Source organism: Bufo gargarizans, chromosome 1 (assembly GCF_014858855.1).
Source record: "Bufo gargarizans isolate SCDJY-AF-19 chromosome 1, ASM1485885v1, whole genome shotgun sequence".
Taxonomy (NCBI): Eukaryota; Metazoa; Chordata; class Amphibia; order Anura; family Bufonidae; genus Bufo; species Bufo gargarizans.
The window spans coordinates 327345694-327361867 of record NC_058080.1 but is presented as its reverse complement, the minus strand read 5'-3'; the positions used below and the strand labels follow the sequence as shown (position 1 = coordinate 327361867).

General features: G+C 40.2%; 1 protein-coding gene across 4 annotated transcripts in view; it reads left to right on the top strand.

Annotated features, from left to right (window-relative positions):
* The window catches only part of LOC122946439 (tyrosine-protein kinase ZAP-70), a 735844-nt gene extending 725777 nt beyond the window's left edge, over positions 1 to 10067 (top strand). For all 4 annotated transcript variants that reach the window (XM_044306106.1, XM_044306080.1, XM_044306087.1 and 1 more), the window contains one exon: positions 9856 to 10067. In XM_044306106.1, coding sequence (XP_044162041.1) covers positions 9856 to 9961 — 106 coding nt within the window. In that variant the 3' untranslated portion in view covers positions 9962 to 10067. The remainder of the gene's footprint in view (positions 1 to 9855) is intronic.
* Positions 10068 to 16174: the final 6107 nt, after the last annotated feature.

Genomic DNA, 16174 nt, shown 5'->3' with positions numbered 1-16174 from the left:
CCAATTGGTCTTTCAGGCTGGGACCACGTCTAAAAGTGACACTAGGATAAGATGGAAGTACCTGACGTAAGTCTGGATCACTAGTAAGGATTTTCCAATATTTCCTCAAAATATTTGTCATCAAGTGATGATGGCCATCGAAAGTGCCTATACATCGGATAGTCTTGCTGCTCTGAGAGGTCACAGGGGGGGGCAACCCTACTTGATATAAGGGATTCCCTTTCCAGAGTCTTGGCTCGATTATAGGCCCTTTTAAGGGCCTTACGAGGGTACCCCCTATCACGGAATCAATTATATAAGTCGTCTGCTTGAATCTTAAACAGTTCATCTGTTGAGCAATTTCTCCTGGCGCGTAGATATTGCCCAAATGGTATCCCATTTTTAAGTGCAGTTGGATGCCAGCTCGAGAAATGCAGAAAACTGTTCGTTGAAGTAGGTTTACGATAGATATTGGTTTGAATTTGTCCAGACTCATCCTTTTGTATTTTTAAATCCAAGAAATTTATTTGAGTTGGATTAATTTCAAAAGTAAAATGCATACCGATCTCATTTGTATTAAGTAGCTCAACAAAATCAAGAAATTGCCCCCTCTCCCCCTCCCAGAACAGCAAGACATTGTTGATAAATCTGCCCCAATAGCTGATGTATTTCGTGTAGGGTTCCATTGCCTCAGAAAAAACAATATTGTGCTCCCACCACCCAAGAAAAAGGTTCGCGAATGTCGGGACACAAGGCGTGCCCAACGCGGTCCCGTGAATCTGGTGAAAAAAAATACCATTACATAAAAAATAATTGTGCGTCAAAACAAACGTTAGTAGTCGCAATACGAAGTCATTATGCTTATGAAATGACGTGCTTTTTGTGTATAGGAAAGATCTGACCGCCTCAATACCTAAATTGTGCTCAATATTAGTATATAAGGCCTCAATATCGAGGCTTGCTAAAAACGTTGACTTTGATAATGTGATATTCGCTATTTTTGACAACACATCATTCATGTCCTTTATATACGAAAGGCCTTAAAATAGTATCAACATATTCACTAGCAGGTTGGGTTAGTGCATCGTTCCCCGAAACAATGGGTCTACCTGGTATTGGGACCCTGTTTTTATGCACTTTAGGAAGTGCATAAAACGTGGCAATGGTCGGATGTTTGTTATATAGGAAATCAAATTCCTCCTTAGAAATTAACTGACCATCTCGTGCGTCTTTTAGAATCACATGCAGTTCAGTGAGGTATCCATTTGTTGGATTACAGTCCAGAATTTCATAGACCTTTTTATCACTTAATAATTTTTCAACCATTAAGTCATACTCATTCCTATTTTGTACTACTATGTTGCCCCCCTTATCACTTGACTTGATTCCAATTTCATCATCTTTTTTTAGAGCTTCTAACGCAGAAGCCTCCTCACTATTCAAATTATTGGCGCCACCAAACTTATTCAATTTTACGGTTCTAATTTCATCAGTGACCAGATCAACAAAAGTTTCTATATTTTTATATCGAGAAAATGGTGGTGTCCACTTTGAACGAGGTTTCAAATTAGTTAATGTGGGTTCAACAGTGGTAAAAGTACCCTCACTTTCTGCATGTAGACTCTCCAACGCTAATAGAGCCTTCTGTTCCTGCTGAATTAATTTATGCGAGTCCTGTGTAAGACTTAAGTGTTGTTTATGGAGTGCAAGTTTACGTGCAAAGAGGTTAATGTCTTTCACCCAAGTAAATTTATCACACTGAGGCACCGGTGTAAAAGTAAGGCCCCTACTTAAAACATCAATTTGTGATTGTGACAGAATCTTAGAGGATAAATTTATTACCTGTGTGGTCACTGGTCTATCAGCAATTGCCAAGTTACCAGGCGATCCACAAAATGAAGATTCACCATTACATTGTATATTAGTCATGTCTGGCTCACTAGGCATAGCCCTCCTTTGTGTCACTTCGTTGAGTAGGCCCATTTTTCCCTGTCCCTTAGCTGCACCCCTGACTGACCTAAAAAAAAGGGGGGCTATTGGGGGAATAATAGATTAATTTGTAGGGAATTGATTCCCAGATGATGTCAGGAAGGGCCCACTTATTCTGGACTCTATATTCGATGGTTGATCTGTTCCCATCATCGTAGCCGTGGTCCCACTTGCTGATATATTTGCAATGGGGGCCTTTTTCCCCCCAGTTGGAAATAGGTGACCATCCAGCAACACTGATGAAAATAATGATGGCCCAGAGCTACTCAAGGGCTGGCCACTTGGTATTTGTGCTTGACATTCCGCTGGAAACGTCGCTTTTTTCGAATTATGGCATCTGTTATATCTGATTTTTCTTTTTATTCCAGTGTTTTGACCAGTTTGACTCACTGTCTCTGCCCCTGAAGTCTCAGATTCAGAGTGATCAGTGTATCTGGTTTTTCTAGCTGGGAAGTTCCTCTGCTTTTTCCAGGAATAAACACGATCTGACTCAAAATCTGATTTATCTCATATATATTTACGATGTTTTCTCTCTTTAATCTCAGTTTGAAAATTTTACAAAATTCTTGGCCCATTAAAGGAAGTAAATCCTTATCTTATTCCATAAATGGCAGGATTTCTTACACAAGGGCTGGATAAAGAGGCACTGTTGATTGAAGCAGGCCAAGTTTTCTCTAAACAATCCATCCCGCTAATTACTATCGATATTAATAGCGGTTTTAGAAATATTGGTGGAACCTACAGACAGTATTTCAGCGCATGGTGGGAGATAGTGAGTCTGGAAACTTATATCACCCAAGGTTTAGTGTATATGGGCCTTAGGAACCCCCTTAGACCAAACAACCACACTGATGACCCAGAATTTGTTAAAGGCTAGGATCGTGTGATGACTGAAAATTCTCTTAGACTTATGCAATATATGGTTGAATACGAAAAACTATATCTGGATCGTGTGTCTGACCAACTCACTCAGGAATTGAAAGAAATACTCAGTTTTAGCCAGCAACCTGAATTTAAAAACCAGGAAATTAAATTACAAAATAATTGGTATTTGTGCTTGTCATTCGGCTGGAGACATCGCTTTTTTCAAATTACGGTATCTGTTATATCTGATTTTTCTTTTTATTCCAGTGTTTTGACCAGTTTGCCTCACTGTCTCTGCCCCTGAAGTCTCAGATTCAGAGTGATCAGTGTATCTGGTTTTTCTAGCTGGGAAGATCCTCTGCTTTTTCCAGGAATAAACACGATCTGACTCAAAATCTGATTTATCTCGTATATATTTACGATGTTTTCTCTCTTTAATATCAGTTTTAAAATTTTCCAAATTATTTTGTAACTTAATTTCCTGGTTTTTAAATTCAGGTTGCTGACTAAAACTGAGTATTTCTTTCAATTCCTGAGTGAGTTGGTCAGACACATGATCCAGATATAGTTTTTCGTATTCAACCATATATTGCATAAATCTAAGAGAATTTTCAGTCATCACACGATCCCAGCCTTTAACAAATTCTGGGTCATCAGTGTGGTTGCTTGGTCTAAGGGGGTTCCTAAGGCCCCTATACACTAAACCTTGGGTGATATAAGTTTCCAGACTCACTATCTCCCACCATGAGCGGAAATACTGTCTGTAGGTTCCACCAATATTTCTAAAACTGCTATTAATATCGATAGTATTCAGCAGGATGGATTGTTTAGAGAAAACTTGGCCTGCTTCAATCAACAGTGCCTCTTTATCCAGCCCTTGTGTAAGAAATCCTGCCATTTATGGAATAAGATAAGGATTTACTTCCTTTAATGGGCCAAGAATTTTGTAAAATTTTCAAACTGAGATTAAAGAGAGAAAACATCGTAAATATATATGAGATAAATCAGATTTTGAGTCAGATCGTGTTTATTCCTGGAAAAAGCAGAGGAACTTCCCAGCTAGAAAAACCATATACACTGATCACTCTGAATCTGAGACTTCAGGGGCAGAGACAGTGAGTCAAACTGGTCAAAACACTGGAATAAAAAGAAAAATCAGATATAACAGATACCGTAATTCGAAAAAAGCGACGTCTCCAGCGGAATGTCAAGCACAAATACCAAGTGGCCAGCCCTTGAGTGGCTCTGGGCCATCATTATTTTCATCAGTGTTGCTGGATGGTCACCTATTTCCAACTGGGGGGAAAAAGGCCCCCATTGCAAATATATCAGCAAGTGGGACCACGGCTACGATGATGGGAACAGATCAACCATCGAATATAGTGTCCAGAATAAGTGGGCCCTCCCTGACATTATCTGGGATTCAATTCCCTACAAATTAATCTGTTATTCCCCCAATAGCACCCTTTTTTTTAGGTCAGTCAGGGGTGCAGCTAAGGGACAGGGAAAAATGGGCCTACTCAACGAAGTGACACAAAGGAGGGCTATGCCTAGTGAGCCAGACATGACTGATATACAATGTAATGGTGAATCTTTTTTTTTGTGTGGATCGTCTGGTAACTTGGCAATTGCTGATAGACCAGTGACCACACAGGTAATAAATTTATCCTCTAAGATTCTGTCACAATCACAAATTGATGTCTTAAGTAGGGGCCTTACTTTTACACCGGTGCCTCAGTTTGATAAATTTACTTGGGTGAAAGACATTAACCTCTTTGCACGTAAACTTGCACTCCATAAACAACACTTAAGTCTTACACAGGACTCACATAAATTAATTCAGCAGGAACAGAAGGCTCTATTAGCGTTGGAGAGTCTACATGCAGAAAGTGAGGGTACTTTTACCACTGTTGAACCCCCATTAACTCATTTGAAACCTCGTTAAAAGTGGACACCACCATTTTCTCAATATAAAAATATAGAAACTTTTGTTGATCTGGTCACTGATGAAATTAGAACCGTAAAATTGAATAAATTTGGTGGCGCCAATAATTTGAATAGTGAGGAGGCTTCTGCGTTAGAAGCTCTAAAAAAAGAAGATGAAATTGTAATCAAGTCAAGTGATAAGGGGGGCAACATAGTAGTACAAAATAGGAATGAGTATGACTTAATGGTTGAAAAATTATTAAGTGATAAAAAGGTCTATGAAATTCTGGACTGTAATCCAACAAATGGATACCTCACTGAACTGCATGTGATTCTAAAAGACGCACGAGATGGTCAGCTAATTTCTAAGGAGGAATTTGATTTCCTATATAACAAACATCCGACCATTGCCACGTTTTATGCACTTCCTAAAGTGCATAAAAACAGGGTCCCAATACCAGGTAGACCCATTGTTTCAGGGAACGATGCACTAACCCAACCTGCTAGTATGTTGATACTATTTTAAGGCCTTTCATGACAGAGTTACCTTCCTATATAAAGGACACGAATGATGTGTTGTCAAAAATAGCGAATGTCACATTATCAAAGTCAACGTTTTTAGCAAGCCTCGATATTGAGGTCTTATATACTAATATTGAGCACAATTTAGGTATTGAGGCGGTCAGATCTTTCCTATACACAAAAAGCACGTAATTTCATAAGCATAATGACTTTGTATTGCGACTACTAACGTTTGTTTTGACGCACAATTATTTTTTATGTAATGGTATTTTTTTTCACCAGATTCACGGGACCGCCTTGTGCCCCGACATTCGCGAACCTTTTTCTTGGGTGGTGGGAGCACAATATTGTTTTTTCTGAGGCAATGGAACCCTACACGAAATACATCAGCTATTGGGGCAGATTTATCGACGATGTCTTGCTGTTCTAGGAGGGGGAGAGGGGGCAATTTCTTGATTTTGTTGAGCTACTTAATACGAATGAGATCGGTATGCATTTTACTTTTGAAATTAATCCGACTCAAATAAATTTCTTGGATTTAAAAATACAAAAGGATGAGTCTGGGCCTATAATCAAGCCAAGGCTCTGAAAAGGGAATCCCTTATATCAAGTTATATGTCGGTAAGACAGTTCAGGAATTGAGGAGACGGATATCGGGGCATATCAGTGCAATTAACACAAAAAAAAGACACATCTCTGTATAGACATGTCTCATATGTTCATAATGGTCGTATAGATCTACTTAAATTTTGGGGGCTTTTTCAAGCTTTGTTAAGGCAAATCACATCTGAATAATGGATCTAAATACTTGCCATGCTCTATTAACTTAGTTTTACATAAGTGTGATCCGTTGTTATTAGCATAAAAATGTATATCTTTTTGCCTCTGTTCCCTTAACTGTATCTAATAGTTAGCTACTACCCATCTGAATGTATCCAGTTGTTCATCACCATAAAATGTATCTAGCAGATAGTTACTATCTGTGTGATTGTATCTATTTTAAATGTCCACTCCTACCTCCGTGACATAGAGGAGGCGGAGCGATGACGTTTGACATGATGACATCAGACGACGCCGATAAACAGAATGGGTAGGGAACGCTTGGTGATGAGGTCATCGCTAAGCGCCTGTGCATGTGATACAGCTGACACGCCCCACACAGCCGCGACCAATGGGTCAGCCGCTGTGTACGAACGGGGGAGTGACTTAGCTCATATAGCCAAGATCAAATAAAGTGTATGTTTTTATTTTCAAATTAGTAGACCCCTACAGGGATTTCTTTTGGTCTTGGGACCAGTGGTGTATTTGACATACATCAGTTTACTACCACATATGGGGGGTTTCTGTAAACTGCAGAATCAGGGTAATACTTATCGAGGTTTCTTTGGCTGTTAACCCTTGCTTTGTTACTGGAAAATCGGATTTAAATGGAAAATCTGCCCCAAAAAATGAAATTTAAAATTACCCCTCCATTTCTGTTCTTGTGGAACACCTAAAGGGTTAATAAAGTTAGTAAAATCAGTTTTGAATAACTTGAGGGGTTTAGTTTCTAAAATGTGGTCATTTATGGGTGATTTCTACTATGTAAGCCCCACAAAGAGACTTAACAACTAAAACTGTGCTTAAAAAAGTGGGTTTTGGAAATTTTCGTAAAAATTTTAAAATGTGCTTCTAAACTTCTAAGCGTTTTACCTTCCTAAAAAAATAAAATGACATTTACAAAATAATGCCAATATAATGTATACATATGGGGAATGTAAAGTAATAACTATCTGTCATGGCCTTTGCTGTGTGCGCCGTGACACTTTTGCCACGCTTGCAGTTGCCCTGGGCAACGTGGCATGTGGAGGTATTGTCTCTGCTTTTGCTGTGTGCTTTGTGACATGATTTCCACGCATGCTGTTGCCGGTGGCAATGTATTGATGTTATGGCATGTGGTGGTAGTGTCTCGGCTTTTGCTGCGTGCTCCGTGACATGATTGCCACGCATGCTGTTGCCTGTTGTAACGTGTTACTTGTTGGCTGGTGTATGCACTTCCCCTTTTAGTGGTATCCTCCCTCTGCCTGGTGCTGAAAGAGTTAAATCCCTGACTGGGTGTGGCCACTAGGTTTTTTTCCCCTGTGGCTCCCTGGCTGGAGTCAGTTGTACTTCAGCTGTCGTTGGTGCTGGAGCTCTGCTCCAGTCCAGGGTATTCTATCTGCCCAGTTCTTGAGGGCCACCTTGTAGGACATCGATGTCATCAGCGATGTCATCCTGGGTTCTCCAGCTACGTCTTCCCTCCCTTACATGTGGTGTATGTTTGGTGTGGGGTTAGGTTTTTAGTGTGTTATGTCTAGCTTGTTGTTCCATGTTTGGTGTGTTTGGTGTTGTCATCCAGCATGTATGCTAGACATTTACTTGTCTACCTCTGTGAGGGGGCTAGTTTCCCGGAGGGGTGAATCAAAAGTCTGTATGCAGTGCTGCCTGGGGCTGCCATGCACCTTGCTGTATTGAGCCCAGGCAGTATAAGGTGTGCTGGATACCTGTGTGTGGTGTTGTTGGTATGGAGTTCTGTTTGGTGTTTGGGCTCCTGTACGTATGCACAGGTTCCAGTCGTGGAGGCAGCGGCAGGTAAGCATGTTGTCTGGTGTTCTTACCTGCCGTCTCTGTTGCTGTATTCAGTCTTCCACTTTTCCCTGCAGCTAGGCCCTTTGAGACTCCTGTTCCTCCGTGTCTGGGATGAACAGGTCGTCTCTCCCCTGCTCCTAGGTGAGGGATTCTCAGGGCGACTCAGGGCCAAAGGAATCCAGGGTATGAGCCGTCCTACCATCAAGGTCCGCTCATATGGTTAGGAGTTAAGGTGAGGATTAGGGACGCAATATGAGATAACCTGTTCCCTAATCGTGACGTCCTGACCTAGCTGCTCCCCCTTTATACCTGACATTGTGCCTGACCCCCCCCCCCCCCCACTGTGACACTATCTTTTGAAGGATCACTATCTGTCTTAAAAGCAAAGAAATTTCAATTTTGAAAATAGCAAATTTTTCCACATTTTCAGCAAATTTAGGATTTTTTAATGCATAAAGGTAAAACGTATCAACTCAAATTCAACACTAACATGAAGTACGATGTGTCACGAGAAAAGAGTCTCAGAATGGCTTGGATACGTAAAGCGTTCCAAAATTATTACCACATAAAGTGACATATGTCAGATTTAAAAAATGGGGCTCCGGCATTTGGTCTAAACAGGCTGTCGCTTGAAGGGGTTAAGGTGAAAACTGTCTGTGTCCTGAAGGGGTTAAATGTTATATTAAAGTGGCATCGATATTCTATTTTTTTTAATGGAATTTAAGTATACAACTTTATTTTATTTGGTTGATAGGGTCAATAATGATGAAGCCATTATACATATGATTTTTAGTCATGGAAAACTACGGTAATCTCAGGCTAGGTTTAGACTGCATTACGGCAACATTTCTAATGTTTCACTGAACGTATGCCTTAGTCATATGTACTGTAACTGTATTATTAAACAGGTGCATACTTTTACTATTCCCATTTAAAAAATGTACACTGTGAGGTATTCCTACTTTTTGGGCATATATTTGTATCGAAAAGCATATTTTGAATGTGCTTTTCATTACAGTAAAGGTATACCAACATACACTAGTCTATAACATATACTGTATGTGAGCATTATTTAGGTTATATAAATGCAGAATGTAGTGCCAAAGTACATTGAGAACCTAACCTTAGTTAAATTATTCCTTTAGTAAGAATTAAAGGGAACCTGTCACCTCCGAAACACATTTTAAACCGACATCATTACCTTACAGTATCCCCCAGTGACTTCCTAATCATGCTTTTCATTCCTCCACTGGTTGTTGTATACGTTATAAAAAAAGCAGTTTTAATCTGTTTTCGCTATCCTCAGAGTCAGCTTGAAGTCAAGGGGGCAGCGGCCTCCTTGCTTCAAGTCAAGCTAAGCCCGCCCATTACTCATTCTCCCTTTACTGTGATTGACATCCTCCTGTGAGGCTGGGATCGTGCAAGTCTCGCGCATGTGCATTGCGCTTCTTGTCACTGCACAATCCAGTCTCCGGCTCCCGCACTCAGCTGGCCGCTCTCCTATCTCTGCGCATGTGCCGGGCGCGTGCGCGATGGAAAAACCTGGCACATGCGCAGAGAGAGTAAAGCGGACAGCAGAGTGCAGGAGACGGGATCGTGCAGTGACAAGGAGCCTCACAGCAGGATGCCAATCACTTTGAAGGGAGGACGGGTAAGGGGCAGGCTTAGCTTGACTTGAAGCTAGGAGGCCGCTGCCCCCTTGACTTCAAGCTGACTCTGAGGATAGCGAAAACACAGATTAAAACAGCGTTTTTATAAATTATACAACAACCAGTGGAGGAATGAAAAACATGATTAGGAATACACTGTGGGCTACTGTAAGGTAATGATGTCGGTTTAAAATGTGTTTTGGAGGTGACAGGTTCCCTTTAAGCCTATTTTAGAACCATTTCATTTCAATTTCATAAATACAAACATAGACATTTTTTTCATACAATGCCTTTCATTGTCACAACTGTTTTTATACAGGATGGAGGACCGACCTGATTTTGAGAATGTGGAGTCCCGTATGAGAATTTACTATTACAGTGTAGCTAACAAGGCTGAAGAGGCAGCTACAGCTGAGATCAAATAAAAGAAGACATAATGAAAAAAGATGTGATTCTTTATGTTTGAAACATAATATTATAGTCTACTTTTGCTTTATTTAATTTTAAACATCATAAATACAATAATCAGATTATGGGTGTTGTTCTTTCTCCATTCTCCATCTTCTCCACTTCCTTTTCCTTCTCCTAAATCTTCTACTCCTCCTTCTTTTCTTTCTTTTAGGGTATTAGAATCTGTCCTAGTCATGTGGTGGGAACACAAGTGCATGGTCCATTAAAGGGGTTCTCCGGGAATTGAGAAAATCAAAATACTTAAATATTATTTTAATATAAATATATTCCCAAATACATTTCATTAGCTATAATGGCTTGTTTTGTCTGGGGAGCAATCATTGGGAGAAATAAAATGGCCGCTGTCCTATTTGTACACACAGGCCCACCTCTTTCTGTGACACTCTTCTTCCTTCTGCATATCGGAAAAAAGTGTAGAAACAGTGGATGCACCAAATTGCGCCACTTTTTAGACAGATTTTTGAAGCACACACTTTAGTAAATCTGGGCCAAAGATCTTGCGAACTATGAAGAATTCTTAAATTATATTGGTAAGATGTATACATTTTCATTGTAAAATGAATATGTTTATTTGTTGAAACCTAAATTCTTCTTTAAAACAATGCTCATCATCTTTAAAAAAAAAAAACAACAACAATAGAGCTTATTAAAATGTGCCTATTACGCAAAATAAAGAACTGTCCTTGTTAAAATGTTGAATTTCATTAGCTGTATATTGATGTTTATGCTTGCTAATATCAAGTCCACTGTTCACTTTATTAATTAGAACTGTGAAAAGCATTGTTTCTAGAAATACAGTGGTTAAAGTGGTTGTCTGGGAAAGATAAAAATTCAAATACTCTTACTCTATATTATGTGCAGAGGACACAGCTGAGCCCAGCTGTCATGTGCACGTAATATAGAGCTTGACAGTGCTGGTACTGGCAGAGGATGGAGTTTACATATGGCTCTCTGATATACATTCTTATACAGGCTGTCCTGCAGTGTGATTAAGAGGACGAATTTCATGCTCATAAATCTGACAGACAATTTTAACTCCTTCACTGATTGCCCCCTAGACAATTATAAATAATTAAAGGCATTTAAGAGTTTAATTATAACATCTTTTTCAGTATTTTCCTTTTTATCTTTCCTAGAGAACCCCTTCAAGTGAACAGATAATGCACCAAAAAAATACTAACATTACAAATCAAAAGTGGTGATTTTTTTACCTCATATATCAAAAGGCACATATCACTTTTCAAATGTGACTTTTTTAAATATAAACTTGATTATTCCCAAATTTCTCTTAATTTGCTACATTTTAACACCAATAGCATCAAAATGCTACTTTTTTAAACAGAAATGCGCCATTTCAGCTGCCCCTTACCAGACCACAATTGTGACTTTTGAAACATATTTGTGACTTTTGAAGCATATTTGTGGCATTTCTACTGGTAAATTGTGACTTTTGTCTCAGACTCAGGACGTTTTTGTTATTGTTTTGTTGAATGTCAATTTACTGATAAAACTCTGTTGTTTGGCTCATTTATATTAACTAAAAATAAATGCGTCCTGTTTTAATGCTTTAACCTATCACTTGTTCCCGTGACGAGTTGGTTTTCTTTTCATAAATGCGACTTTTTGACAAAAAGTTGCATCTTTCTGCCATAGATGTGACTTTTTAAGCAAAACACCACCACATAAGCTAGCTTAATTGTCCACAACAGTTTGAGCCATTTCTGCCAACAAGAGGATGATAAATTAGGCGTAATTTGTGCCAATTTGATAGCCACGCCCACTTAGACATTTATAGCTCAATTGACAGTTGATATATTTGGTGCAAATCAAAATGCCATTCTTTTTGGTGCATTTTACTCCATAATTCTGGTGCAACATGTTTAGTAAATGTCACACAGTTATCACTGATCCTCCTTCCATTTTCTTTAGCGCTCTAACATTAGTTGGATTTGAAGTCTCACGTTGTGCATATCTAGTTTGTTAGCAACTCACTTCTGGAACAATAGATAATATTGGGTAAGGCCTCGTTCACATCACTGTTTCTCCTTTCCGTTCTCCAGCTCCGTTGATTTGGGTCCAAATTGATTCTACCTGAATCAAAAGTGTTCAGATTGACCTGAAAATTGGTATATGATACTCTCAGGACTCTTTTTAAATTTTATTTCTTTCCCTTTCTCCCTCCCCTTTTAAGCTTTTTAACACCATAACAGCAATAATGAATAATGTCAGAGTGACACATACTGTATATAGCTATTGTCACATTTTTTCTATATTTTGCATTTTTTTTGCTAATTGGATGCAGACCCATTCTTTTCAATAGGGCTGCAAAACATGTGGATGGCACACCAGTACACATCAATATGTACATTCCACGGCCCTGCAAAATAGAACATGTTCTATTCTTGTCCTATTGTATGCATTTCTATCAAAGGACAGTACATGCTGATCGTCAAAATGCAGAATGCCCACGGCCAGTATCTGTGTTTTGTGGATGTGCAATTTGTGGACCACAAAATGGATACGGTCATGTGAATGCCCCCTCATTCTGGACATGCGATCCAACTGGGCACCATAGCCTCTGGACTACCAAAGATTTAAACAGCAGACACTCGGAGGCAATGTCACTAATCACAGACATTTAATGTCTCAGATGCCATGAATTCAATTATTAGGAGATCGGTGAAGCCATTCATCTGAAGTATCCAAGGCTACCAGAGTTATAGTTCCTATCGAGCCCTGCCTGTGGCCAGTACGAAATTAGCAGCAAGGAGTAGCAGCTGTGTCGGTGGCGGCAGCAGCAGCCATACAGTATAGAACATGATGGTAGGCAGGCAGACAACAGCAGTAGCATGATAGGGCACTGTCAGCAAGGCTAAATATATGTATCTGCCTCACCCAGAGGAGTGTGAAAATCCTTCCAGATCCATGTAACATAGCAACATAGTTTATAGGACTAAAAAAAATACATCTGTCCATTCAGTTCAGCCTGTTGTCCTGCAAAAAAAAAAAAAACTGTAAGTTAGAAGCCAATTTTTCTCACTTTAGGGGAAAAAATGCCTTCCCGACTCCAATCAGGCAATCATAATAACTCCCTGGATGAACGAACCCTCTCTAGTAACTATAACCTGCAATATTATTACTAGAGATGAGCAAATTGAAGTTGACTAAGTGGAATTCGATCCTAATTTCAGGAAAAAATGGCTGCTGCACGTGTTAGGAAATGGAGCAGGGAATTCTAGGAATGAGGGATCACCCACAATACCATGCATGCAGCTAATCAGCAGCCAGCCAGCCTTGTGATGTCACAGCCCTATAAATAGCCTCAGCCATCTTGGATTCAGACATTTTCCAGTGTACTTAGTGCAGGGAGAGAAGTCAGCATGCACTAGGGACAGTCGTAGAAAAGACTTTAAAACTTTTATTTTGCTGTATAGCAGTTCAGTGAAAGGATAGGGAGGAATCATTCCACAGTATTAAAGCAGCACAGGGTTTAGTAGGGGAGGTTACAGCCTGGGTAATATAACCAGTCCTATTACATCTTTTAGACAAAAATTTTGATTTTGCTGTTTAGATTCAATCATTTTACACCTTACTGCACTGACTGCAGATCCAAATTGCCATTATACTGCTCTGTAATTCAAGCAAACCGTTTTTGTTATTGTGGTGCTGTAGAGGAAAGTCAGGTGGGCGTATGTATGTATCTGCCCCTTCATTGATATGTGTAGGTATGTATGTATATGGTCCCCCTTATATGGCCAATAGGGATATATATTCCCTGTATGGCCGTGTATATATTCCCTCTTATGTAGATGTGTATATGAGGATGTGTGTATGCAGTGCGTATCTGCCATGGCTCTCCCCCAGGTACATATATATATATATATATATATATATATATACAGTACAGACCAAAAGTTTAGACACACCTTCTCATTCAAAGAGTTTTCTTTATTTTCATGACTATGAAAATTGTAGATTCACACTGAAGGCATCAAAACTATGAATTAACACATGTGGAATTATATACATAACAAAAAAAATGTGAAACAACTGAAAATATGTCATATTCTAGGTTCTTCAAAGTAGCCACCCTTTGCTTTGATTACTGCTTTGCACACTCTTGGCATTCTCTTGATTCAAGAGGTAGTCACCTGAAATGGTCTTCCAACAGTCTTGAAGGAGTTCCCAGAGATGCTTAGCACTTGTTGGCCCTTTTGTCTTCACTCCGCGGTCCAGCACACCCCAAACCATCTCGATTGGGTTCAGGTCCGGTGACTGTTGAGGCCAGGTCATCTGGCGCAGCACCCCATCACTCTCCTTCATGGTTAAATAGCCCTTACACAGCCTTGAGGTGTGTTTGAGGTCATTGTCCTGTTGAAAAATAAATGATGGTCCAACTAAACGCAAACCGGATGGAATAGCATGCCCCTGCAAGATTCTGTGGTAGCCATGCTGGTTCAGTAAGCCTTCAATTTTGAATAAATCCCCAACAGTGTCTCCAGCAAAGCACCCCCACACCATCACACCTCCTCCTCCATGCTTCACAGTGGGAACCAGGCATGTAGAGTTAGACCAACCTAGAAGAAAAAACTCTCATATAGTGTGTGTAGATAACACTGGGGTCTAGTATAATATACTGAGCCAACCCAAAAACAAAACCAATAACCCCAAAGAAAAGTGGAAGACACACATATAAAATATATGTAATTTATTGAGACATGATCACATAACAAACAATATATGAAACATAAGGCACAAGTGTACAGGAGGGGGGGAGACCTCATGTAAGGAGGTCAGATACAACCTTTCTCCCAAACACCCAACTGGCAGGGAAAAAAAAAAAAAAGTCACAGCCCTAGATATACATCAGCATGAAAATTGTGAGAACTGTACTGGTATGTATGTTGCATGCACAGAAAGATAAATTAAAAAATTTACAAATAGCACAAGGCAAACTAGCCCACCCAAAAACCTGGGATGGCCGCATAAGATATGCACATAGCCATTGAACTGTACATTACAGACAGAGGCAAGTGTGCCAAGTGCAGGTGGTAATGGAGATATAAAAAGAAATGTAACAACTAACTGAGCAAAACAACAAAACATGTATTACCCATGATATGCTGGACCCAGAGCGTGTGACCAAGGGCTGCACCTCGACGTACGTTTCACCTGGAGAGGCTTCGTCAGGAGGTAAAGTAACAACAAACTGAGTTTGTCCTTAAGGCTGGGTTCACACCTGAGCGTTGCGCAAACGCGCGTTTTTGTCGCGCATTTTTATGCACGTTTTTTGTAATAGTAAATGCGCGTTTGACGCGCGTTTGTGTGATTGACTACAGTGTCCTATGGCCACAAACGCGCGTCAAAACGCCCCAAAGAAGCTCAAGCACTTGTTTGAGCGTCGGGCGTTTTACAGCGCGATCGTACGCGCTGTAAAACGCCCAGGTGAGAACCATTCCCATAGGGAAGCATTGGTTTTCATGTGTTGAGCGTTTTACAGCGCGTTTGAATGCGCTGTAAAACGCTCAGGTGTGAACCCAGCCTAAATGGTGTGGTCCACAGCTGGCAGCTGATTAGCGCATCCGCCCAGTGTTGCAGGGATGACATCATAAAGACGCGCCACCCAGCTTACAGAGCAAGGCGAGGCACACCCACCGCGTCACATGACCAGACCAGGAGGAGGGAGGGAGCCGCATTTGACATCACGCAGCCACACCTCCCCGCCCCGGGTCCGATCACATGACACGCACGTCGGCCGGCCCTGAGACAGCCAGGTATAGGAGCGTCACTACAATGCCAGCCAAACAGCGCACCAGAGCGATGCGCATATGCCAGGTGGAGACAATGTATAGAGGACAGTGGAAAGATAACTACATATGAAGGACAATATACGGGGGGCACAAAGATCAAAATTGCCAATAGTCAGCTCAATCGTACAGCATATCAGAGTAATATATACAGGCAGAGCAGCATAGTATAGAGCCCCCTATAACCTTCACCACTAACGATATATGCACAACCCCATAAAAAAATACCTTCTATATTGCTATAACACAACAAAAAACTATATTGTGTAATATTGTAACTTTATAAAAATGGATCCATGGATCCATAAGTCAAAAATGGTAATAGAAACCTATGCCATCAATATGACTCTATATATATAT